The sequence below is a fragment of the Henckelia pumila genome, chromosome 2, assembly GCF_033568475.1.
Source record: "Henckelia pumila isolate YLH828 chromosome 2, ASM3356847v2, whole genome shotgun sequence".
NCBI lineage: Eukaryota > Viridiplantae > Streptophyta > Magnoliopsida > Lamiales > Gesneriaceae > Henckelia > Henckelia pumila.
Genome location: NC_133121.1, coordinates 159372114 through 159399601, shown reverse-complemented (window position 1 = coordinate 159399601; position 27488 = coordinate 159372114). Strand labels below are relative to the sequence as shown.

The 27488-nt window shown below is 37.7% G+C and overlaps 1 protein-coding gene across 3 annotated transcripts; it reads left to right on the top strand.

Moving 5' to 3' along the window:
* Positions 1 to 21685: 21685 nt before the first annotated feature.
* On the top strand, positions 21686 to 24449 carry LOC140883170 (putative pentatricopeptide repeat-containing protein At1g56570). Of its 3 annotated transcripts, none has more exons than XR_012150346.1 (3): positions 21686 to 22463; positions 22700 to 24027; positions 24146 to 24449. XR_012150346.1 is itself a non-coding variant. In XM_073289533.1 (2 exons), the coding sequence occupies exons 1-2, from the start codon at positions 21852 to 21854 to the stop codon at positions 23957 to 23959; spliced, it is 1872 nt and encodes a 623-aa protein (XP_073145634.1). In that variant the 5' UTR covers positions 21686 to 21851; the 3' UTR covers positions 23960 to 24130. The 3 variants fall into 3 exon arrangements, 1 of the variants encoding a protein (XP_073145634.1); XR_012150345.1 differs by having other exon boundaries at positions 24137 to 24449; XM_073289533.1 differs by lacking the exon at positions 24146 to 24449 and having other exon boundaries at positions 22700 to 24130.
* Positions 24450 to 27488: the final 3039 nt, after the last annotated feature.

Sequence of the window (27488 nt, the reverse complement as noted above, 5' to 3'; positions counted from 1 at the left end):
ATACATCAAAAACTTCAAGTCAAATCATATATAAATTAAGTGAATAAAATGCACTTATCATTTGTAGTGACCCGTATCCGTAATTTGCGATTAATGCATAATTAATCGTATGATCATGTTTTGATTTAGTATAACATGATTAAAGAGATTTCAGATGAATTAACGGACTACAAAAATGGACTCAGAATGATCGGAAATGGCCCGAAGGGTGACCTGGAATAGAAGCAACGTTGGAGAACAGACGCAACGTTTTGGCCAGCTGATGTCATCTGTGACGTCAGAAAGATGACGACATTGCTTACGACCATGATGTGACAATCGGACGCAACGATGGTGGAACGAACGTTCCGTTCTGCGTCTATAAATATGGGATCCGAGGCCTCATTTCAACTCGCCCTCTCCTCTATTTTATCTCATTTCCTTAGCCTTCTAACTCAGATTTATGGAATTCTAGGCGTCCTATTGGGAATCCGAAAGTGGCATAGCAATCCCGGCGTTGTAGCGGAGCTGTGCGTAAGTTTTGAGGCAGTCGCCATCAGCGGGCTGACGATGGACGCAAATATAGCTATGGTCTCCTAAAAATATTTGGGAGTATTCAATAGCTTAGTTAAGGCTTTTAAAGCTTATTGAATGATGCATGTGTATTTGCATTGTAGAGATGATGATAGACTTGGAACCTAGAGTGGGACTGCTAGAAATACTCGTCGTAAGATACGTAAGTACTGAATGAGATTGACACCGGGTATACATGCTTATTTGTTGCATTTATGCGTTTTCATGTTATTGCATGGATATTGTTATGCGGCATGTACATATCATATTGTGTCTGTACATCTTTGAGATGAGCTAGTTAGGGTTACTCAGCCCTATTTGGATGTTTTGATGTTGAGTGCCCTTGCGGCCGACAGGCTTAGCCAGGTACTGGCATCTAGGGGACTCCGTGGTCCGCGTCCAAGAATTGGGTGTGAGTGGTCGCGCACAGTGGTTGTTTGGCGACCCCGATATGAGATTCTAGCAAGTGCGGACAGGAGCGATGGATCGTGTCCGAATTTTCAAGACTTCTACTCATGTGGATCATAGCTTTGTATCGAGTATCGGATGCCAGAGACAGTGTCAGAGGAATGGTTGGGACGCATATGATGCTTGCATATGTACCATCCTTACCATGATGACACTACTCTGAAGATTCTTCAGCCGTAGTTGGAGAGTTTGTCATAAAGACCTTAACCAGGAAATGCCTCAAGTGGCTAAGGCGTGACTGATTTCGAGCTTAAGGTCTTTAAACTCATGGAACATGATTTTGCCGGTATGCTTGTATCGATGCGTTTGGTAGGCACACGGGAAACTTCATGTTCAAAAAAATGATATGGATACAAGAATAACGCTGACGGTAGATCCTGAGCAGAAGAGTTCGACTGACAGGCACTGATGCAGCGCATAGTTGGTTAGCAAACTCGAGTTATTTCTCCAAAAGTCTTGGCAGGATGAGATACCGAGACAATTGGACAGGAGTACGCTTGCATTGATGCGTGTGTCGATTAGAAGCTTCATGCTCAAGAAATGAAGATTAGTACGATGATTTTAAATACTGTATTGTTGTAGTTGTAAAAAGTATTTTAGTTGTAATGAATCATCATACTTTGTTTGTATCATTTCAAGTTAATGGTTGTATATTTTCATTGTATTTTGGATACTATATGTATTACATGGGATTGTAATAAAGAAATTGTGCATAACTTGAAGTAATGATACGTGTATTATTTATGCAGCAATTCGTGAATGATTGCAAGTGATCTTGCTAAGATTGACATGGTTCAAGTTGATTAGTGATCAACTATTGTAGCTCATGGATATGGAGTAAGTCAGTTGTAATTGTTTGACTTGCGGTTAGTCTAGGCTTTTCCTAAGATTGACCTATTTAGTCAGTGGACTAAGTTAGTGCCAGCGATGAGTTGATCCATCAATGGGCATGAGTTTTGTTCTAGGTTGTCTCCTTAGAACAATAGTCTGATGACCTTAGTAGGTTGAGAATTAGTGATGATGGGTTTCATCGGGATGCCTGGTTGAGTATATGCCGAGAGTTATGGACTATGACCATGATTAGACGTGATGAGGCGCGACCCTATGCTAGTGTTACTCTGGGAGTCTTTGTACTTCAGGGGATTACCTGGGAGCCTTTGGGCTTCAGGGGATGGCGGTGAGAAGGCTACTCAGTCTAGAGTTTTGGTAACAGTCGCGATGTGGTATGACCTTGGAGTAGATATCAAGGTTTGATATAAATGGTTAGATATCGTCTGAGTTTTGTCAGAGATATTAGTTCGAATGTTCTGCTGTAAGGACCAGTCTTGGAGGAATTTCCTTGACGAGTGTGTACTTTGAGCAGATAGGTTTTGACCTAGTAAATACTGCTAGATGGATCGATCTAGTAGGTAGACGGATTTCTACCAGTGATGGCTAGGGATTGTCATCAGGGTTATGATTAGGGTTTTCTTGTGGTAGGAGTTATCCAATATCCTGGATGGGATGAGGTTTCGAGACTTCGAATCTAATAGGAGAATTGCTCCATGATGATTGACTTCATCAAAAATGGATTATATCAGATGCTAAGGATTGTACAGAACTATTTAAGGCGTGAGGGAAGCGTGGCCTATACTCGTGAAGCCTTGGTGGTTGTCCAGGTGGGTTATCGTGGTAAGCTACCTCAGTCTTGAATTGTTGCACAATCTTAGCAAGGGATATAATCAGGAGTGTGTCCGGAGATTTTGGGAATCTTTGGGATTCATTAGGAATAATTTTTGGACTGAATTAGCCGTGGCGTTCTTTTTGAATGAACGAGGCAAGGGATATTGAGTCCAAGGATAGCGTTAAATACCGTCTAATGTTTTCAAGAGGTTGAGCATAGGGTTCCAGGGGGATGGAAATGATCTAGGTTGATAGATCACGAGCAATTCTTGGGCTTAGTTCGTCTTGATGTTCTCCTTGGGTGAACAAGACAGCGATTAGTAGTGATAAGATGACACGGGAATTGTGCTAATTACCACTAGTGGCTATTGGCTAACTCTGTTGTAGTTAGGAAGATTAAGTCCAGTGAATGAGATAGCTGTCAGTAGTAAGGCACGGGATGGTGCCAATATACTACTAATAGATATTGTATGACTATTGAATATAGGTGAGTTGGAACCAGATCAATTTGGGTATTCCAAATGTTGGGAATAGTAGACTTGTGGCAGCCGAGTCAAGAGTATTGATCGAGCCACGTAGTTAGTCTGATTTGAATTCACTATTGAGCTAAGTGTGAGCCACAGTAGAATAGACGAGGTCGATTAGTTGAGCCCAATATGTGATGATCAAGGTGTAGCAATTAAGAAATACTTGGAATAGTATTTTGACGCATAGTGCTTAAGGGTATTTGTGTTGGAAAACTGGCGAGTTCCCAGACCAATTACGATTGATACCCGGTGCAGCGGAAGTTTAAAAATTTTCTCATGGAACGATTCCATGGTGTGGGTATCAACCATACAACGATTGAATTATTGTGTGTGTAAAATTTAAATAACAATTAAATAAATTTTACCTCAAATCTCGCAACGAGATTAATGGACACCAACAGAACAATTCTGCTCTTGTTGTCTCTCCCTGGAACCGATGAACGCCTTCAATCAGGTCCACGAACAGAGGTTTAATCCCTCTGATAGATTGCACTAGAAAATCTATCAGAAGTTTTCTGCGAAGAGAATACACGAATTTGATTCGTTATTCCTTACTGCGATTCAAAATCACAGACCGGAATTTTCTCGGGCAGAGGGGAGGGGTCGGCCGAAAACGTTTTGAGAGGGGTAGGGTTTCGAAAATCCTGTCTCAAAAATTATGACCTATTGTGTGTAATTTCTGTACTGAAATAACTTATTTATAATGCAGGCCACTAACTCCTTAGGGCCCATTAATCATAAGCTGGGGCCCGACAAGCAAAGCCCGCTCGTTCAGAAATTAATATAAAATTCATCGTGACTCCGATTGATGAAACGATTTCACCAATGTGCACAGAAACCATTTCTGCACGTTTTAAAGTCAAAATAAATTTTCCTGAATCCGAATTCAGTGGTTTCCAAAAATGTCCATCCCTATGTCATTTTAGGAAACCCTACTCCCTTACTCTTATTTAAGAAGTCCAACTCCTTAGTTCATTAAATTTAACTCTTTAAATTTAACTATCTCAACGGGGATTAAAACTCCATTACACTGTGTGACCCTCAATGGTTCAGGGATACAGCTAGCCGTGGGCTCACAACTCCTTGTGACTCGGAACAACACTTTCCGACTTGCCCAACGAATCATGGTAAAGCGCCTAGCAACATCGCCCCATGATTCCCTAGGTATCACTGATAGTGCCTACAAGAACCAGTAGATTTTGGTTAACGTACAGTACGGTCCCTTCATCCATATATCCCGATCGAATCAACAACCATTGGTATATCGAGAGTCGCTCAAGATTCGATAACTATGCAATACATCTTGAAGATCAAATTAGTGACATCGCATGTGCTACTAAGAAACCATTTCTTAAATCACATCAAGTACTCTGGCCAGAGATTTGTCACACTAATATCTCCTCAGATCGCATAGGATATCCACACTCGCAAGTATGTGGTGAATCCTTGACAACAATGCATTGACTCCTATATGTGTCGTAACTGTACCCAATCTCGACACCTGATGACCCCCTCAGAGTCGGTAAACGAGTCAAAGCACAGTACTAGCATATAGAGTCTCCATGATGTTTCAAGTCGTAAGGACTAATGGTGTACAACCAAAACCGCGGACTTTATCCACTCGATAAGTGATAACCACTTGGAAAGTCCGGATAGGGTAGTTCGATTATTCATCCTATGAATATCCATTTGCATGCTTCGAACATCTCCATGTTCCCTACCAATGAAACGTGGTACTCCGCATCGCAAATGCTAGTCTCAAACTCGAGCGATCCTTATCCTTATTATCGGACGGCTCAATCGACTAGGAACGGTTTTAGAACATACAGTGACTATAAGATGTATTTCATGATAGACATCTCCATGTTCTACCACATCTTACATACACTATAGTATATTCAAGGTCTTTATCAAAACAACAATAGTATATCACAATATAACAATATGAAGTAATATAAAGTCATTGCCATAAAAGTGTAAATAATATTAAACAAAAGATTGTTTATGCAAAGAGTCAACAAAGCCCATAGCCACACAGTTGGCTCACTGGGCACCCACTCTTACAATCTCCCACTTGCCCTATAGCCAACTAGTCATACTACGTAGACCCATTGCTTCGCGATGTTTGTCAAACAATGGTCCTGGCAAAGGCTTAGTAAGTGGATCAGCGATATTGTCTGCAGAGGCCACTCGTTCGACACTGATGTCTCCTCTTTCCACAATCTCCCGGATTATGTGGTATTTCCTCAGTACGTGTTTGGATCTTTGATGAGACCTTGGTTCCTTTGCTTGAGCAACGGCACCCGTGTTGTCGCAGTACACCGGGACTGGACCAACAAATTCAGGAATGACGCCCAACTCTTGGACGAAATTCCTCATCCAAACGGCCTCTTTAGCAGCAGCTGATGCTGCGATGTATTCAGCCTCAGTGGTGGAATCCGCTGTGGTGTCCTGCTTGGAACTCTTCCAAGAGACAGCACCGCCATTGAGCATGAACACAAATCCAGAGGTTGACTTCGAGTCATCCACATCACTTTGGAAGCTAGAGTCGGTATAGCCTTCCAGTTTGAGTTCTCGTCCTCCATAAACCATGAACATATTCTTAGTCCTTCGCAAGTACTTAAGAATGTCCTTCACGGCTTTCCAATGCATCTGACCAGGATTAGACTGATATCTGCTCGTGACACTCAGAGCAAATGCTACATCCGGTCTGGTAGATATCATCCCATACATGATACTACCTATAGCTGACGCATATGGTACATGTGTCATATTCTCTATCTCTGCATCAGTCTTGGGACACATAGACTTGGATAGAGAAACTCCATGACACATGGGTAGATGTCCTCTCTTGGACCCATCCATTGAAAACCGTTTCAATATGGTATCGATGTAGGTTGATTGAGTGAGTCCTATCATTCTCTTAGATCTATCTCTATAGATCTGAATCCCTAGAATGTAGGATGCCTCACCCAAATCCTTCATCGAAAATCTACCTGATAACCATATCTTTGTTGACTGCAACATCCCTACATCATTCCCAATGAGTAGGATGTCATCAACATAAAGTACTAAGAATGTCACCGCATCCTTAACTACTTTCTTGTACACGCAAGGTTCCTCCGGGTTCTTGATGAAACCAAAATCTTTAATTGTTTCATCAAATTTCTGGTTCCAACTTCTTGATGCTTGTTTTAGACCATAAATTGATCTCTGAAGCTTGCATACCTTATGCTCGCTTCCCATGGATGTGTACCCCTCAGGCTGCTTCATATAGATTTCTTCCTTAATGTCTCCATTAAGAAAAGCAGTCTTCACATCCATCTGCCATATCTCATAGTCATACCATGCAGCTATGGCAATAAGGATTCTTATGGACTTGAACATAGCAACTGGTGAAAAGGTTTCATCATAGTCAACTCCTTGCCTTTGAGTATAACCTTTCGCCACCAATCGCGCCTTGTAGGTCAATACCTTACCATCAGGCCCAAGATTTCTTTTGTAGATCCATTTACACCCTATTGGAACAATTCCATCGGGAGGATCCACTAAAGACCAGACTTGGTTAGTATGCATCGAATCCAATTCAGACTGCATAGCTTCAAGCCATAAATTCGAATCCGCATCAGAAATTGCTTCCTTGAAGCTTCTTGGATCACATCCAATGTCGGGTTCATCTTGACCCTCTTCAAGAAGAAGACCATATCGAACTGGAGGTCTAGAAGTCCTCTCGGATCTTCTAGGTGCAGGCGTGTCCAGCAATGGTTCCTGAGGTGTAGGATCGTTATTTTGTATTTCGGGTTCTTCTCGAACTTCTTCGAGTTCCATCATCTCGCCTTTCTTATCCAATAAGAACTCCTTCTCCAAGAAGGTGGCATTCCGTGAAACAAACACCTTTGTTTCAGCAGGATAATAGAAATAATATCCGATTGAATTCTTCGGATACCCCACAAAATAACACAAGCTGGATCGACTATCCAACTTATCTCCCACTGTCCGCTTCACGTAAGCAGGACATCCCCAAATCCTCAAGTACGAATACTTAGGAGCTTTGCCATTCCATAACTCGTATGGTGTTTTGTCCACTGCTTTTGTGTGGACGTTGTTTAACAACAATACCGCCGTTTCAAGCGCATAGCCCCAAAACGAAGGTGGAAGCTCAGTGAAGCTCATCATAGATCGAACCATGTCCAACAAAGTTCGATTACGACGCTCCGATACACCATTAAGCTGTGGTGTCATAGGAGGAGTCCACTGAGAGAGAATCCCATTCTCTTTTAGATAGTCCAAAAACTCGGTACTCAAGTATTCTCCACCTCGATCCGATCGAAGTGCTTTAATACTTTTACCTAGCTTGTTTTCTACTTCAGCCCTGAATTCTTTGAACTTTTCAAATGCTTCAGACTTATATTTCATTAAATATAAATACCCATACCTTGAATAATCATCAGTAAAGGTAATGAAGTAGGTGTGGCCATGTTGAGTCCCTACTCTAAATGGACCACAAACATCTGTATGGATCAAATCCAACAGATTCTGACTACGCTCAGGTTTCCCCTTAAAAGGAGATTTAGTCATTTTTCCTTTTAGGCAGGATTCACAAGTAGGTAGAGAGTTAATATCAGACATATCAAACATGCCCTCCCACTAGCTTGTTCATCCTCTTTGAGGAAATATGACCTAGCCTAGCGTGCCAAAGGTTTGCCGGGTTTTGACTATCGATTTTCCTTTTGTTTGTTATCGCCGGTTTGTCAATACAATTAATTGGAACGTCTTTTAGTTTTAAATTGTATAGATCGTTTTCAAGTTGTCCATTTCCAATTAAACATTCATTCTTGTAAATACTGCAAATCCCATTCACAAAATTACAAGAATAACCATCTCTATCAAGCATAGAAATAGAAATAATGTTTTTAATTAAATCTGGCACAAATAAAACATCTCTCAACAATAATTTAAAACCATTCTGCAATATCAAACAAACATCTCCAATGGCCGTAGCTTCAACTCTGGAACCATTCCCGAGCCTCAGCTGGGTCTCACCCATTCTAAGCCTGCGACTTCTTGTCATCACCTGCAAATCATTGCAAATGTGAGATCCACATCCGGTATCCAATACCCAAGAAGTTGTATTAAGTGACATGTTTATTTCGATATAGAACATACCCTTTGCAGTTCCTAACTGCTCAAGATACTCCTTGCAGTTGCGCTTCCAATGACCCGGCTTCTTGCAGTAATGGCAAACATCCTTGGATTTTCCATTGTTTGAAGCCTTTGTCTTTTGCTTCTTCTCGGGTTCCACTTTCTTGGGTGGGGCAGAACGTTTCTTGCCCTTCATACTTGGCCCCTTCTTTGTAGAAGATGAGGAGCCCACCAAGAAAGCTGGCTTATCCTTCTTAAGTGTGGATTCATATGTAACGAGCATATTGACCATCTCTTCAAGGGTGGCCTCTATCTTGTTCATATTAAAATTTATCACGAATCCATCAAATGAGGAAGGAAGAGATAGAAGCAACAAGTCCACATTGAGTTCATGCTCCAACACCAAATCAAGGGTCGCTAACTTCTGTATGAGCCAAATCACTCGTACCCCATGATCACGGACCGAAGTCCCTTCACGCATGCGGCACGTCATCAACTCCTTAACAGTAGAGAACCTTTCAGCCCTCGACTGAGCCCCAAAAAGTTCCTTGAGTTGCGTGTGAATGTCAGCAGCATTCACCGTGTCCTCAAATCGCCTCTGGAGTTCATCAGACATCGAGGCTTGCATATAGCATTTGGTCTTGATGTCATGGTCACACCATGCATCAAGCTTGGCCAATTCCTCCGGACTTATGTCAGCTGGTGCTTCCTTCGGAGGTGCTTTCTCTAACACGTAGAGCATTTTCTCCGAAGTTAAGACAATCTTCAACTTCCGGAACCATTCCGTATAGTTGGCGCCAGTCAGCTTGTTTTGTTCGAGGATCGAGAATAAAGGATTTCGCGAATTCATTGTATGAAATACTGAAAAGGAAAAACAGACATATATCAATGATTGTTTAACAATTTACTAAGACATAAAATAGGCGAATTTAATTTTATGAATCTCACTCCCACTATTTTAACGATTTCACCACCCTCTAGTGAAAACGGGAAACTTTTTCCTTAGTGAGAACATGGAGTCCAATTGACAAACTTATGGTCCCGAATAATATCAGCCAACCATAATTCTCAAAAGGTAGAGCCCAATTGCTTCCAAAGCAACCCCCATGTATTTACCTCATGTCCAATAAGGGCCCAATAATATGACGCCGTTTAAAGTGACATGTCAAGATGACCCATCAATATTAAGTTGTGATGGACGGTCGCCATGTGGATCCCCCAATAATATGAGCCGATCCCATGGGAGTTCCACCCAACTTACAACATTTGTCGATCCAATGTACAGCTTTCCGACGGACGGGCCCCCCCAATAATATGAGCCGGACCGTATCCGCGGGTAGCATCACATACATTGACCGTTGATGGAAGGTAGGAACATTTAAACAATATTTAAATTTCCTTTATTTATCTTGATATAAATTTTAAATCATATTTAAAATGAGGGATTTTATTTATAAAAATATTTGTCTCATCATATTTAATTTATTGCATGCATTGCCGGATTCACGCAATTTATGTCTAAACATGCATACAATCATAATATCACATATTATATAGGATGATCGATTCCATTTCTAATTGACCCGTGGTTGCCAATCACGGGTCTTAGTCCAATCCTAGGTAATATGCAGTATGCAAATGCAATCCTATTACATATGCTTCCAATTTACATTTCTTCAGTCTTCATTGTCTGCTGGGCCCACCATCTTCAAATCTTGATCTCCCACTAAATCTAATGTATTTACAATAAATAACAATGACAAGTAGGGGATACATTTTTAGGGGGTGGGAACGGGCTATAAACCAAGCCCACTTTTATTACATATGACATTCATATCGGGCCATAAACCAGGCCCATTAATAAAACCAACAACAATAAAGACAAAATGTAAATTCCTAACATACACCTACAAAATTGGTCATGACAATCGATCATCCTTATCCAATAACATTTAATTCAAAATTAATTTATTGGATAACATGCTGTGGCATTTCAAATTTAAACAAGATAAAATCATATTTTATATATAAAATCACATTTCACATATAAAATCATATTTTATCTCCATATCAAATAAAATCATATTTTATCTATAAAATCCAATTTTACAAATAAAATCATATTTTACTCAATATATCATAAGATCATATCTTATCATCAATTGTACCAAAATAATTGATTTCAAAATTCAATTTACGGATAAAATATTAAAATTTTCCAAAAATTCAAATTTATCCAAAATCAATTTTAAAATTTACGGACTCGAACAATTCGATCCGAAATCTCGTGAACCAATCAAAAACAATTTTTGACCGGACCAAAAATAAAATTTTAACATATTAAAATTAATTTTTAATAAAATATTAATTTTTCCCGCGGGCCACCCGGGACACTCCCGGGTTGGCCCGCACCCGGGGCGCGGGCCGGGGCAGCCCGGCTGCCCCCTTAGGGCAGCAACGTTTGCTGCCCTGGCGGCGCCTGGCGCCGCCGCTGGGCGGCGCCGAGCGCCGCCCCTGGGCGGCGCTGTGCGCCGCCCTGCGCAGCGCTGAGCGCTGCCCTGCGCAGCGCTGAGCGCTGCCCTGCGCAGCGCCCAGCGCTGCGCTGGGCAGCGCACAGCGCTGCCCTGGGCAGCGCCGTGCGCCGCCCTGGGCGGCGACGGTCGCCGCCCTGGGCGGCGCCGTGCGCCCCCTTTGGGCGGCGCCGTGCGCCGCCCCTGGGGGCAGCGACCATCGCTGCCCCCTTCCGGGCAGCGATCCAATCGCTGCCCGGGTTTCGCCCCCGGAAAAAAAATTTTTTTTTTTTATTAAAAATATTTATTTTGTTTCAAAAACCGAGACTCAAAAATTTTGTACAATTGATTAATTCAATCGATTGATCTGAGCAACCTGGCTCTGATACCACTGTTGGAAAACTGGCGAGTTCCCAGACCAATTACGATTGATACCCGGTGCAGCGGAAGTTTAAAAATTTTCTCATGGAACGATTCCATGGTGTGGGTATCAACCATACAACGATTGAATTATTGTGTGTGTAAAATTTAAATAACAATTAAATAAATTTTACCTCAAATCTCGCAACGAGATTAATGGACACCAACAGAACAATTCTGCTCTTGTTGTCTCTCCCTGGAACCGATGAACGCCTTCAATCAGGTCCACGAACAGAGGTTTAATCCCTCTGATAGATTGCACTAGAAAATCTATCAGAAGTTTTCTGCGAAGAGAATACACGAATTTGATTCGTTATTCCTTACTGCGATTCAAAATCACAGACCGGAATTTTCTCGGGCAGAGGGGAGGGGTCGGCCGAAAACGTTTTGAGAGGGGTAGGGTTTCGAAAATCCTGTCTCAAAAATTATGACCTATTGTGTGTAATTTCTGTACTGAAATAACTTATTTATAATGCAGGCCACTAACTCCTTAGGGCCCATTAATCATAAGCTGGGGCCCGACAAGCAAAGCCCGCTCGTTCAGAAATTAATATAAAATTCATCGTGACTCCGATTGATGAAACGATTTCACCAATGTGCACAGAAACCATTTCTGCACGTTTTAAAGTCAAAATAAATTTTCCTGAATCCGAATTCAGTGGTTTCCAAAAATGTCCATCCCTATATCATTTTAGGAAACCCTACTCCCTTACTCTTATTTAAGAAGTCCAACTCCTTAGTTCATTAAATTTAACTCTTTAAATTTAACTATCTCAACGGGGATTAAAACTCCATTACACTGTGTGACCCTCAATGGTTCAGGGATACAGCTAGCCGTGGGCTCACAACTCCTTGTGACTCGGAACAACACTTTCCGACTTGCCCAACGAATCATGGTAAAGCGCCTAGCAACATCGCCCCATGATTCCCTAGGTATCACTGATAGTGCCTACAAGAACCAGTAGATTTTGGTTAACGTACAGTACGGTCCCTTCATCCATATATCCCGATCGAATCAACAACCATTGGTATATCGAGAGTCGCTCAAGATTCGATAACTATGCAATACATCTTGAAGATCAAATTAGTGACATCGCATGTGCTACTAAGAAACCATTTCTTAAATCACATCAAGTACTCTGGCCAGAGATTTGTCACACTAATATCTCCTCAGATCGCATAGGATATCCACACTCGCAAGTATGTGGTGAATCCTTGACAACAATGCATTGACTCCTATATGTGTCGTAACTGTACCCAATCTCGACACCTGATGACCCCCTCAGAGTCGGTAAACGAGTCAAAGCACAGTACTAGCATATAGAGTCTCCATGATGTTTCAAGTCGTAAGGACTAATGGTGTACAACCAAAACCGCGGACTTTATCCACTCGATAAGTGATAACCACTTGGAAAGTCCGGATAGGGTAGTTCGATTATTCATCCTATGAATATCCATTTGCATGCTTCGAACATCTCCATGTTCCCTACCAATGAAACGTGGTACTCCGCATCGCAAATGCTAGTCTCAAACTCGAGCGATCCTTATCCTTATTATCGGACGGCTCAATCGACTAGGAACGGTTTTAGAACATACAGTGACTATAAGATGTATTTCATGATAGACATCTCCATGTTCTACCACATCTTACATACACTATAGTATATTCAAGGTCTTTATCAAAACAACAATAGTATATCACAATATAACAATATGAAGTAATATAAAGTCATTGCCATAAAAGTGTAAATAATATTAAACAAAAGATTGTTTATGCAAAGAGTCAACAAAGCCCATAGCCACACAGTTGGCTCACTGGGCACCCACTCTTACAATTTGTACTTGGTACGATCTCAGAGCAGTCGGCGATTTGGGATAATTTAGTAGTCCCTAGGGTTGCCAGAGATTAATAATTTAGGATTGATGTAATCGGAGACGATTGAAATTGGACTTGTATGGTCAAGTTAAACGATAACTTGACAGTGGAGACAAGAAAGAGAGTTGGTGGTTTCCCAGGATTATACATTCTTGTTATGAAGAAACTGATATTGATTCCAAAAATTGCTTAGTGATAGCAATCATATACTCGGGTTGAGTAACGAAATGGATCGAGATTTTTGCTTCGTGCGAGAGTTGTCCACTAATAAGAAATTGAGGGTGTCAACCAAACATTTCGACGGAATGTTTCTGTGTTGAACCGCTATGTTGAAACCTACGAGTGTTGGAAAAGCTAATGGAAATTAGCAAGGAAACATCAGTTGTCTGATCATGATATGTGACATTATCTTGGATCTAATTCTCAAGATCTAGTAGGTTATGTCACTAGTTTCCAGCGTAAGGTGCATGATACTGTTGAGATAGTCGATGATCGACTTAGTAGCCAACGATGTTTGCCTTTGGAATTGAAGACTTCTCAAGATCGGGATGGATCAAATTCTTTCTTTCCAGTCAGTGAGTCACATCCGTGCAGACTATTTGACAAGGATATGAATTTTTAGCAATGGACAATGGACGGATGTGTGATAGGTAGCTAGTGATGATGGTGTCATCAGAGATTCCGAGGTGAGTTATACCAGGTGCAATGACTGTCGAGTTTCAAGATGGAATAGAAAGCATTTCCATATGCCAGTGTGTTGTGGAATGTCCCAGTTGAGCATATTGGTGGGAGCTTGCCTTAGTCTTGATGTGTGTACAGTGATTGCGAGTATGTATAACTATTAGGAGGATGTCCATCGATTGGAATACAAGGGTAAATAACCTATGGTCGAAATGATGTAGATAATCAGAGCTGCAATGATTGTCATTGCGGCATATGTGTATGACTTCGCAGACCAATGGTTCAAGGAAAGATTTTGTGACATAATTGTCAGGTGATGAGAATTTCATCATTGCAAATTATTGATTACATCGATAAACGTAAAGTACGATTTGCACTAGACTTGGTGGTCTGAGTTCCTAGTATTGCTTTAGAAGCTTGTCTTTTCTTCAAGAGAGCATGGGAAGAATAAATAGTCTTGGAATCGTGTTAGGAAATTACGTTGAAGTATATATTTGTGTCAACTGAATTCCCCTGAGAGGGATTCGTGTGTTTCTATACATAAGGACGGTGTCGGGACGGGTATTCTGCACCAAAAATTTTTAGGAACCATTAGATGTTAGATGCAGTTAGTAATTTTACGAATGTCGTAAGCCAGTCAGGTTATGACTTGGTCTTCGTCAGTATAAGATTTTTCTTAAGAAGATGATCTCGATCGAGCGAGCATTTGTATCCTTCGTGATCAGGGAGATCGTGGTCAGGATGGAAGATGTATCAATGTTGTGATACATTAGTGCCAAAGAGGTTTGACTAATAAGCGCAGAGACTTTCAGAACCTAACTTTGAGGTTTGAAGAATGCTGAAAGTTGTTCAAGAAGTTGAAGCTTGCAGGAAGAGTCTGAGTGTGTCAGAAGTTATTTCGACCAGGCACTCGAGCAAGTGTCTCTAATACGTTCTCGAGGTTTTAACCTAGATTTCGAGGACAAAATCTTTTGGGGGGGGGGGGGGGGAGAATGTAGTGACCCGTATCCATAATTAGCGATTAATTCGTAATTAATCGTATGATCATGTTTTAATTTAGTAAAACATGATTAAAGAGATTTCAGATGGATTAAGGGACTTCAGAAATGGACTCAAAATGATCGGAAATGCCTCGAAGGGTGACCTGGAACGAAAGCAACGTTGGAGAACGGACGCAACGTTCTGCCCAGCTGATGTCATCTGTGACGTTAGCAAGATGACTTCATTGCTTACGACCATGATGTGACAATCGGATGCAATGATGGTGGAACGGATGCAACGTTCAAGAACTGACGCAACGTTGGGGGAACGGATATTCCGTTTTGCGTCTATAAATATGGGATCCGAGGCCTCATTTCAACTCGCTCTCTCCTCTCTTTTCTCTTTTTCTCTCTTTTCCTTAGCCTTTTATCTCAGATCTAGGGAATTTTAGGCGTCTTATTGGGAAGCCGAAAGTGGCATAGCGATCCTGGCATCGTAGCGGAGCTGTGCCTAAGTTTTGAGGCAGTCACCATCAATGGGCTGATGACAGATGCAGGTATAGCTATGGTCTCCTAAAATTATTTGGGAGTATGCAATAGCTTTGTTAAGGCTTTTAGAGCTTATTGAATGATGCATGGGTATTTGCATTGTAGAGCTAATGATAAGCTTGGAACCTAGAGTGGGACTGCTAGAACTACTTGTAGTAAGGTACGTAAGTACTGACTGAGATTGCCAGCAGGTATGCATGCTTATATGTTGCTTTTATGTGTTTGCATGGATATTTTTATGAGGCATGTGCATATCATATTGTGCCTGTACATCTTTGAGATGAGCCAGTTAGGGTTACTCAACCATGTTTCGACGTTTTGATGCTGAGTGCCCTTGCGGCCGACAGGCTTAGACAGGTACTGGCACCTAGGGGACTCTATGGTCCGCGTCCTAGAATTGGGAGTGAGTGGTAGCGCACAATTGTTAGCGGTCCGATGTGACGAGATCATGTCCCAGGCGCTAGTCTGAGCAGTTTGTATACAGTTATCCCGGATATGGATACCCTGTCATTTGCATGCATCATGTTTGTATGTTTACCTGTATTTGCGTATTGAGCTTATAGCTCACGTCTAATATTTTCTGTGTATTTGGGCACCCCATTCGATGGGGCAGGTGTACGTGCAGGGTTGAGCACCAGGGCTAGGAGAGGCCAGTGACCTTGGAGACAGCAGAATTAGCTGTAGGTTTTTATTAAGTTTATTTGATTTGGTTGTATAATCAAATTTTTTTAACCGGTTGTATTTTGCCGGTCTGCTTTTATTTAAGTCTTCCACAGTGATTTATTTAAATGCATGCTTAATTATGCTCTAAACTCTGATTAGGTAGTGGATCCGAGATGGGTGGCTACATCACTGCTCTTATGTGCATGAAAGATTGGAGATGTGATACACCATGAAGAACTAGACCAGCAAATCTACGCACAAATAAGAAGAATAGAAAGAAGAGGAGATCCACTGTTGTGCCTTGGATCAACTCATCTGCGCGTGAAGCCATAACGAGAAAAAAGTATGCGCTGTCGGAGTTGAGCAGCTGCGCAATGAAGGGATTTGGAAGGAAGCACTATTGCGCTACAAAAGGCGCAACTGCGCATGATGATAAGAGAACAAGCGCAATTGCGCCATGATCTGCGCCTCTGCGCATTGAAGGGAGAAGAGAAGCGGCGCTTCTGCGCGTTATCTAGAGCATCTGCGCGTCGGTCTGTGTTGAAGAATAATCGGGACAGAAGTGTGCTCGCTCGAGCGCATGTTCACACGCTCGAGCGAGAGTTCGCGGACCAGGAAAAGTCAGAATTTTTGGAATTAAAATTTCTTATTTTATGGGCTTTAATTCGTGGGCTTTTAAAAACCATATAAATAGAAACTTTTAGACGCATATAAGGGGGGGAGATCGGGATGCAGAGATCGCAACAGAGAGGCGGCTACAGGTTCGAAGCTTGGGAGAAGATTTCTACACTTTTTCTTCTCCTGTTCTTCTTTATTTTTTATTTATTGAATTATAGTTTTAATTATTGAGTAGTTTGTTTTCAACCAAGGCGGCGTGATTGGGCCGAATAAATTCATGTAAAAAACGTGGATGTCTATTTGGGATTTTTCAGACTTGATTTTATTTTAATTGTTAGATTTATTTTTGTCTTGTGAATAGCCTGATAAACTATTTGCTTGCATGTTAGTTGGTCCTAAGTTGACAGAGGAGGGATTGGTTTTGATCACTTTAATAATCAACACATGGTAAAACTGACTAGAAATAGTATTCGGTTTCAGTGTGCGGTTTAGGTGAAGAATGAATTTTCACAAATATTTAATGCATTCAAATTTGATTAGAATTATGAAAATTTAATCTGTCAATATTTGCATAGGTTTGATTGTTCTAGAAATAGACCTTTAAACAATTTAGTAAAATTCCCGTAATCTAAGATTAGATCTGAATCCCAAAGCGACTATATGTTACATGATTTGTTCGCTACCTGCGTGTGTATTGGTTGTCTCGTTTTAATTAAATTTTCTTTTCAACTATTTTAATTCTTATTTCTTAAGCAATTTTTATTTTATTTAAATCAAATTGTTTTTTATGATTTTGTCTAGATTAAGTAAAATAATTAATTCTTGAGAATTGACAACAGTCCCTTTGGGATCGATACTTGGACTCTCTGTCCACTTACTATTACTTGACCTAATGCACTTGTTAGTAAACACCGAATTAAGCGATCAATATGTCATATACTTTTTATTTTTTCTTGTATATCTTTTTCATTTACTACTCAATGGAATTGTTCTTATTTTATCTACACACTTCGATTATGTTTTTCAAAAAGGGGACAAAACAGTTAACAATGGTTATTCAATTAAATTAGTCGAAGAAGATCAGTCGTGAAATACATTTCAGTAACCTAATAAATTACGAGACTCAAATCAAAATTTTCCTAAATCAAAGTTGAGTTTTGTCAAAAATCAAGAAAGGAGAAATTGATGGAGGATAATTTAAGTTTTGGTGTTTGAACAAATAACTTATGGCAAAATTATAACACTGAACTGAGTACGTCAACTGGACAAAATTAATCGATGACAGGAATAAGTCCTAATGTATATTGGATATCTCTAGGACTGAACTGAACGACTAAAGATTACGATAGATTCTTGACTGAAATCTAAATACTGAAAATTGACGAATAACTCAGTACCTTGACTGAACCTCGACTGAACGAATATTTCAAATCAGTCAAGGACACTCAACTAAATATTGGGTGCCTGACAGAAATTAAAGAATATCTAAGAAAGTTAGTGTCAGTCAAATTGACATTCCCTAAACTATCAAAGTCGAGATATTTAAATTGTTATCATTTGTGGGAAAAATACAAAAGAACATAACAGACACTGCAACAGTAGTAGTGCCCAGGGGCATACTATCTTAAGAATTTTGTCTCTTAGACTTACAGCTCTAGAAAAAGGAAATTAATTTGAGGAACAGATACATTTGTATGTATTGTGATCGTTGTAGATCGACGGTTATAAATAGGGATGAAGAACAGTTGAAGGAAGCTCTCTTGAACACTTCGCATTTTCATAACTATCATTGTGATCATATTTACAGTCGACCTATCAAGCTATCAAAGTCCACAAAATTTAAAAACCCACTTATTCAAGTTAGATATTTGATCATTAAGGATCACATTTGTGCTAGAATGTTCAAGTATTTATACACTTTTGTAATATCAGTCGATGACTAAATTTATGTTGAGTCTATGAGTTTTATTTTGAGACAGTGTTAAGTCTTTGTTGAATTGGGGTTGTACAAGTTGTTTTATCACTCAAACCTTCTAGTAAAAAAACCTTCCAAGTGAAAGAAGAGGTGACGTTGTATTTTTAGTATCCGAACATCCATAAATAACTATTGTGTTCTTATTTTTCAGTCAACTCTTTCTACTTTGTGTTCTTATGTTAAGTTGATCTTATTCCGCACATTTCATTTGTTGATCACTTAACATCGACAGTCAAGAAGAAAACAAGTTGTTCAGTTGTAACAACAACTGAACCAAGTCTTTAATTCGAAAAAAGTGCAAGTGGTATATTCACCCTCTCTTCTACACGCACTTCCCAATCCAACAAGCAATCAAATTTTACCTTTTTTAAAGTTTACAATCAATCAATGCCTTCACATCAACTCCTCCTGATTCAAAAAAGTTCGCAACAAGATCCAATTGGAATATCAAGAGGTTCAAGCCAAGATTTGGCCTGACCCATGACACAATAACCTACACCCACCCCCCAAGAATACCCCGGATTTCACAGACACGTCCATATTCAATCCCAACTTCTCTACTAATGTCTTTGATATAAAGTTATGGCTAGCGCCACTGTCAATCATCACCATCACCTCTTTTTGCACAATCTAGTCTCTTAACTTCAACGTTTTGGGGTGAGAGATCCTACCCACCGCAAATAACAATAATTCATGTGAGTTATACTCTTTGTTGGAATCTCTTTTTATCTCAAGCTCTTTTAAACTCCCTTTCCCTCATTCCATATTTTCTTCCTCCTCATCCTCGTCCTCTACTAATAACGTTACTCTTAGATAATTTTGAGGGCATTTATGGATTCGCTGCTTGTCTGCCCTCATAATGTTTAATCAAATCCTCTACAAATCTGTCCCAGTTCATGCTTGGGATTTTCAGTCGAAGTTATTGGAACCAGTTATATGAAGGACCATCCATATGAATCTGAGCCAACCTTAAACGATTATGCACTAGTGTCCCATGGAGTTCAGATTATTTCCCGACCCTTCCCAACCATCCCTGACGATCCACTCCATCGAAATCAATTATGTCAATCCACTTCCATGCCTATCTCATTTCATAACTTCGTAATAACTTTTCTCTTTTCGGTATGACTCTCGTCTTCCACCTCAATCGTTGGCCCCCTTCTCCTCATTCTTTCATTTCACTGTCTCTATCTAATACTTACGCAGTGTTTGGTACAAGAGATGGATTAATTGAATGGTTAATAAATTGATGATAAAAAACATGATTGGTAAGGATTGGTAATTTGTGTTGAAAATAATATAGTGTTTGGTTTGATTTTTAAGAGTAAGATTAAGTTAGAGTCTATAATTGATGTACCAAAAATACCATTTGTTTTTCTTTTTGTAATTAAATTAATAACGAGATTTTATATCTTCCCCCAATGCATACAGTTGAGATGTGAAGATTCATGAAAAACAAGCCATTCCATTTTTTTTTTTTGAAAAAAATGTATTTTTGTCAATATTGATCTGTAATAAAATTTTGAGACAATAGGCGAGATCCTGGGTCGGTTCATCAACGAAAATTGGAAAAAATCGATCACAAAAATATGGTGGTTTATGGGTTGGAGGAAAATGGCATAATTGGAATTTTTACAATTGATAAAGATTTGATTAACTTATAATAGGGGGTGAGAAGGGTTTATTTAGCAACCGCTAGTATCACTTTATCATGGCACAAATGGATAGGCTTGTTTTAGTAAAAATACTACCAAACAATAGTTAAAAATATAACTCACCCACAATCTCACATTATCATCTTTCACATTGTCAATCACCCATTTTTTCATTTTCGCCTCGACAACAAACATTTTTTCATGGGATTCAGCAATGTTGGTTGCTGCCTTAGTGAATGTGTTGATTGCCTCCTGCATATCATTCATCGTCTTCTCCAATCTAATTGGATCCCCGATAGGTTGGACAAAATTATTAAGTTTGTTCTACAAAACGATAGAATATTTTTCCACAACATGCAATAAAGCAACTAGCCAACTATGGAAGAAATGAAAAATGTATTCGATATATATTGCTATGAAATCCTTAGAGAACTCTCTGTATATTCCCTAGCAACGCTAGTACCAAAATATACACGATGATATGGAAAATTCTCGACTGACTCCTTCACTCCCCACTCTCCAATATTCTCTTATCCACATGAGTTATTAAGGGGCCATTTAATTAGGCCTTCTAGTGTATACATATTTTATTTCAGGCTTAAAATTCTCATCCAATCCCGTAACATATTTAGAGTGGTCAAACAGGTCAGTTATGTGACTTCTGTCCCGCCTCAGCCTGCCATCAAATGAGGTAGAGCAAGTTGGCCTGCGAACTTCGCGGAATGAGAACCTAATCTAACCTGCTAATTTTTTTTAAAAAAAAATAAAACATACATAAACAGTTATAAATAATGCACATTTTCAAAATTCATGAATCATACATAATCACTGTAAATTATATAAATATTTCAAAATTAATAAATTATACATAAATTAGTATAAAAAAAGATAAATCATTCAAAATTTATCAACCGTATATAAATTATTTCATATAATATAGATTTTTCAAAACTTATAAATCATAAACAAACTATTAGAAATAATATAATAATTTTTTTTAAAATGACTTAGGTGGCGCTTATGTGGTACATACGCGACGCTTACGTGATTCCGAGATGAAGCTAAATTATCAAAAAAATTTAAAAAAAAACCATGACTAAAACATAAATTGAACGAAAAAAGATCAAAATCACAAACACAATATAGAACAAAAAATACAGTGTTTCATAAAAAAACTCAAACATGTGTGAAAAAAATTATAGCAAAGTGTCGATAATAATATTCATATAGGTACGTATTAGAGGTTGATATTTTTAGCCTTGTATCTTTTAAATAATTACAGCACTGTAAATTGATTAAAAAACATACTCACAACTCACGAGACTCGAAATATATATATATAAAACAAATATATGACTAAAACTGGTATTTTGCCAAAACTTATTCTAACATAATTAACTATAGATATTTTGTACAAAAATCCAGAAAACTTAAAAAGATTGCATCACAAAATATGCATGTATTTCTGGATGAAAAAAAATCCTCATCTCACACATGGAATTCATGCCATGATTAATTTCTTGTATGATGGTCTCCTTGCATTCAATTCCCTGTTGGCTGTGATGCATAAGAAATGATCTCGAGAAAACTGGTCCAGCACCGACAAATTCCGCTGAAAATCCGGCCTTCTCTTCACTACTGGAAACTCGACTCCCCGAACCTCTTCAATCCTCCATTTGTAGCGAAGCCTCCTTCCTTTCTAGCTACCAATGTCATCAAATCTTACTTCGAAGGTGGCCTTGTCAATGAAGCTCGGACGCTGTTCGACGAAATGCCTGAACGGGACGTTGTTTCTTGGACGGCCATGATCAGTGGGTACATATCTTGCAACCTCCATTCAAAGGCGTGGACAATGTTCCGCGAGATGCTGAGGGATGGTGTTGACGTGCATCCCAATGAGTTCACTTTCTCTAGTGTGATCAAGGCGTGTAAAGGGATGAACTCGCTCAAATGTGGCACCTTGGTTCATGGATTGGCCATTAAGAATGGTGTCATAGGGAGTATTTATGTAGATAATGCGCTTATGGACATGTATGCTGCGTGCTGTGACTGCATAGGCGCCGCATTCTTGATATTTGAAGAAATTTCAACTAAGAATTCGGTTTCGTGGACTACACTGATTGCTGGTTACACTCACTTTGGAGATGGGTATGGTGCGCTCCATGTTTTTAAACAAATGCTACCGGTATGCAGTAAAGTTATTGAATTTCTGTAAAACATGTGGTTGTATAGATTATTGGTGAAGAAGTTAAAAATGTAAATTTATACAGCGAAAGCTTATGCTAACCACTCTTGCATTAGATTGTCACAGTGGGGATATATATTTTTCGTGGTAACATTTGTTTTAATGGATATAATTCAGACTTTTAATCTAAAGATGTTAATCTCACTTTACATCCTTTCGTCTACTCATGTAAACAGGAGGCTGAATTAAATCCCTTCACCATTTCGATTGCAATTAAAGCTTGCACTTCAATTGGTTCGCATGTGTATGGCAGGCAAATACATGCTACAGTAGTAAAGCATGGGTTTGATTCCAGTATTCCGGTGATGAATTCTGTACTGGACATGTACAGTCAGTGTGTTGGTTTGAGTGAAGCATATCTTTGTTTTCTTGGAATGACACAGAGAGATATCATCACGTGGAACACATTGATTGCTGGATATGAAAAGTTTGATCCATTCGAGGTTCTCAACTTGTACACTCGTCTTGAATTGGAAGGTCTCACTCCAAATCACTTCACATTTACAAGCGTCATAGCTTCTGTGGCCAACATTGCGGTTTTGAGCTGCGGAGAACAGGTTCATGGAAGGGTTCTTATAATGGGCCTATGTAATGATGTGGGAACTGCCAATGCTTTGATTGACATGTATGCAAAATGTGGAAGCATTGTGAATTCGTGCAAAATTTTCTATGAAATGTGTGATAAGAATGTTGTTTCTTGGACTTCCATGATGATTGGATACGGTAACCATGGTTATGGAAAAAATGCTGTCGAATTGTTTGATCAGATGATTCGATCTGGTGTCAGCCCTGACCGGATAGTTTTCATGGCAGTTTTGAATGCTTGTAGTCATGCTGGACTTGTTGACGAGGGTCTAAGATATTTCAAATCAATGATCGCTCATTACAAAATCATCCCAGATCAAGAAATTTATGGGTGTGTTGTAGATTTGCTTGGACGTGCCGGGCGAGTCAAGGAAGCATACAAGCTTATAGATTCTATGCCGTTTATGCCCGATGAGTCTGTTTGGGGGGCATTTCTTGGAGCTTGTAAAGCACATAAGCTCGCTGAGCTGGGGAAATTTGATGCAAAAAATGTGTTAAATCAGATGCCAAGGTTTGCTGGGACATATTTGGCAGTGGCAAACATATATGCCGCCGATGGTAAATGGGGAGATTCCGCTAAGATAAGGAAATTATTGAGAGGAATGGGAAGTAGGAATGCAGCAGGGATAAGCTGGATTGAAGTGAAGAATCAGATCTATAGTTTTGTTGCAGGAGATAAGTTCGGTTCCCATATAGAGTTGGTTTATGAAACTATTGATTTGCTTGGCCTGCACATGAAAGACTTAAGATACCATCCGGTTCAAGTGCTCGGTATAGATCTAGTTGAGGGAACATGGAGATCGGATTGCGTGTCTGCTGCTATGCCAAAGTTGCATATATATGTTGTTTGACCGGTTACAATATAACTCAAATACTTTAGCAGCACACAAGCATCACGTTTCAATCAAATATTGTGTAGGTAAGATAGGACATTAGGGATACCCAGCAAATTTTCTTTATCGCCCCTTATAACAAGAACTAGGGGGGCTATGTTGCCTTTTTAAACGTTCTTTTATTCATGTTGACAGATTCAGAAGGGAAAGTTCTTTATTAAGTGGAGTTGTCTGGAGATGAATAGATTCACAGCATCACAAATTCACAATGGACATTTAATGCTGGACTGTTTATGTTATCTTAAACTTGGGAGTAAATTTGCTCAAGTAATAACCTCAAGGGCAAGATTTAACTTCAGGTCGGATTACAAAAATGATGAAAGCTGCAAAGATTTGAAAAGAAATTGTGGAGTTCAAGGAATGCCACTAAGATGCAGAATCCGTGTATTTTTTAAACACATATTTTATAGTTGTAAATCTTGATTAGACTTTTGAAGCAGTTATTTTCTGGAATGCAAAAATCATGTGCATTTTTTAAGCTACTAAAAAATTTTAAATTTTAAATTTATTATTAATTGTGTATCTCAAATTTCCTCATAATTTTGTCTGAATAATTTTAGCAATTAAAAAAACTAAACACGTCAATTTTAAGACCGATAATTACTATTTCATTATGACATACATTTTCATAAATTGCATACATGAATATATTTTCTTGAAAACAAATTAAATGAAATCGTCATGTCAAGTAACGGTGGTGGTCGATGGAAAAATAAATAAATACCATTTTTTTAAGCTTAGAAGCCTAATTATAGCACTAAAATATATATGGCTTAGACCTTCTTTAATAAATTATTAGAAATCAATTCTTTCAACTAAAAAAAGTCCATGAAAACCACAATAAATATGGATTAGATGTCGAGGAAAGAATAATTATGAGAAAAGAAAAAATTGTAAATTATATATAAGGGTGAAATATATTCGATTAATGTTGTAGTTATGAAAATTTAATAGAAAACATTAATCATTCAATTAATTTAATTTAAATCAAAAAATAGAAATAGTTATCCTAAATGTGGTTTTATTTGATAATTGATTTTACTATTAAAATATCATTTTTTTCTCCGTTTTATGGTTATTGTTATTATTATTTAAAAATATCATTGTTTATTATTTTTATCATTTAATAATTTAAAATTATAATTGTATATATAATCCATATTTTAATTAATTACTAATATAATTGATATAGTATTTCATTCACACTAATATCTCACTTTTACATTTATATTGCAAATTATTTTTCAATCCGTTACAAAATACTGTAGAATAAAAATAGAAAAGTTGTTGTTTCACAATTTGCAAAATTTTTCCCTTTCATTCACAATTTGCAAAATTTTTCCCTTTCTGTAGGAAAATTACATTTTACATCGTTCATGGATTCGATAATATTTATTTTAGCCAATAAAAAGTAAGTAATATTAGGTCATAATTATTAGGTTTCAAAAAAAATTATTAAATTTTTATAATTATTATTTCACATTTTGTTCTTCTTCGTATCTATCTATACAAAAATATCAAGGTTTCAAAAATATATTTTTTAATTCTAAGTTTTTTTAAATTATTATTGGAAGTTTTAACTTTATGTTTTTCTCTTTTGATTTACAAAAATATTTCCTTTAAATAATTTTGGTTGAAAAAAGCATTTTATATTGTTCATAAATGCGAAAAAATATTTATTTTTGATAATTAAAAATGAGTTATATTAGGCTGATATAATTATTAAGTATGTGTAACCTCTTCATATTTATATAAAAATATAAAAGGCTCATAAAAATATATATCTTTAGGCTTATATAATTATTAAGTTTGTATAATCTCTTCATATCTATACAGAAATATAAAAAAACTCATAAATATATATATATATATATATATATATATATCATTTTTAATTTTTAATTATAACCATTTTTTAAAATTACTATGGGAAGTTTTAACTTTTTGTTTTCCTCTTTGCAAAATTGATTTCTTTGAAAATTTTACTTCTAACCTTTTTTAAAAAAACTATTATGGGAAGTTTAACTTTTTGTTTTTCTCTTTTCCAAATTGATTTCTTTACAAAAATATTTTATTTTATTTTATTTATTTTGTTAATTAAATGAAACATGATCCCACCAAAAAATCTGAAATGATGGAAATTTATTTTAGGCTCATTATATTGTAACAATTTTTTGTTTTATTTATTATAATCAACCCACTAATACTCACCAATGAATGCATTTAATGTGTAATAATTAGTAAGTCATGTATTTTGCATTTATTTATATAAAAACTTATACATTTATTTTTATGTTCTAACCAATATTTAACTTTTACATTTATATTCGTATATGTATTTATTTACTTTTACATAAAATAGTGTAGAGTAAAAGAGCAAAGTGGTAAATTCACAATTGTAAAATTTTGTCCTTTTATTCACATTTTTAGGTAGGTAATAATAATAATAATAATAATAATAATAATAATAATAATAATAGATTTTTTATTTATTTATTTTAATCAACCCACTAATACTCTCTAATGAATGCATTTAATGTGTAATAATTAGTAAATCGTATATTTTTCATTTATTTATATAAAAACTTATACATTTACTTTTATGTCATAGCCAATATTTAACTTTTACATTTATATGTTTATATATTTTTACTTTTACATAAAATTGTATAGAGTAAAAAGTAAAGTTGTAAATTCACAATTATAAAACTTTACCTTTTTCACACTTTTAGATAGGTAATAGATGAAATGGAAGTAGAATTGTCATCCTTATCCAATGCTTACCTTGCAAGATACTGATATTCGGTGCAACCTCAACCTCAAAATTGAATCACAGGCAGCTAGCATGCACCTTTATATATCTGATATCAATTACCCGCAACAGTCTTTGTACACGGGATAACGAGTTAATTTATCATAGTACTCTTGTGCACTCGTGGCGTGCTTATTTTTAAAAAACTAAAAACATTGTAAAACTAAAAAAATACAAAAAGATAGTTTAATCATAAATAAATAGTCACTAAAATAAATATTATTTTAATTAAATTTTGTCCAAAAAAAATAATAGGATCAGAAGACAACACCTCACTGCGCCGCATCGAGCCGGCCGATCGCACGCGTGTGTGTGTTAGTTCATCGACTAGTGTCTTGCCCCGTTACAAAACTTCCGGTGTCCTAAGAGCCCAATCTCATAATCCAAAGTTGGACTAGTTAAGTAAGTGACACATTGAACTTTTTCCAATGTGGGACAAATAATATCTTATCTATTTCATTAAACTTTTTCAACAATCCTCCACATGAATCAAATTTACGCACTTTAGCAGACTCACTTGAAAGTTCTTGTGAGTTATTATTGTATCAGGATAGGTGACTTGTGACCTTGAACTTACAATAGTAATATACTATCGGATTTACTAGTTGCATAGTGACGCGATGTCTTGAACTAGTCAATCGTTTATGTAAATCAAGTCAATAGTATTTACACAAC

Excerpts from the sequence above, each read along its gene's own strand:
- LOC140883170 (XM_073289533.1), top strand. The coding sequence starts at position 21,852 with ATGATCTCGAGAAAACTGGTCCAGCACCGACAAATTCCGCTGAAAATC. Across the intron at positions 22,464-22,699 it reads TTTTTAAACAAATGCTACCG|GAGGCTGAATTAAATCCCTT; the intron begins GTATGCAGTAAA and ends TCATGTAAACAG.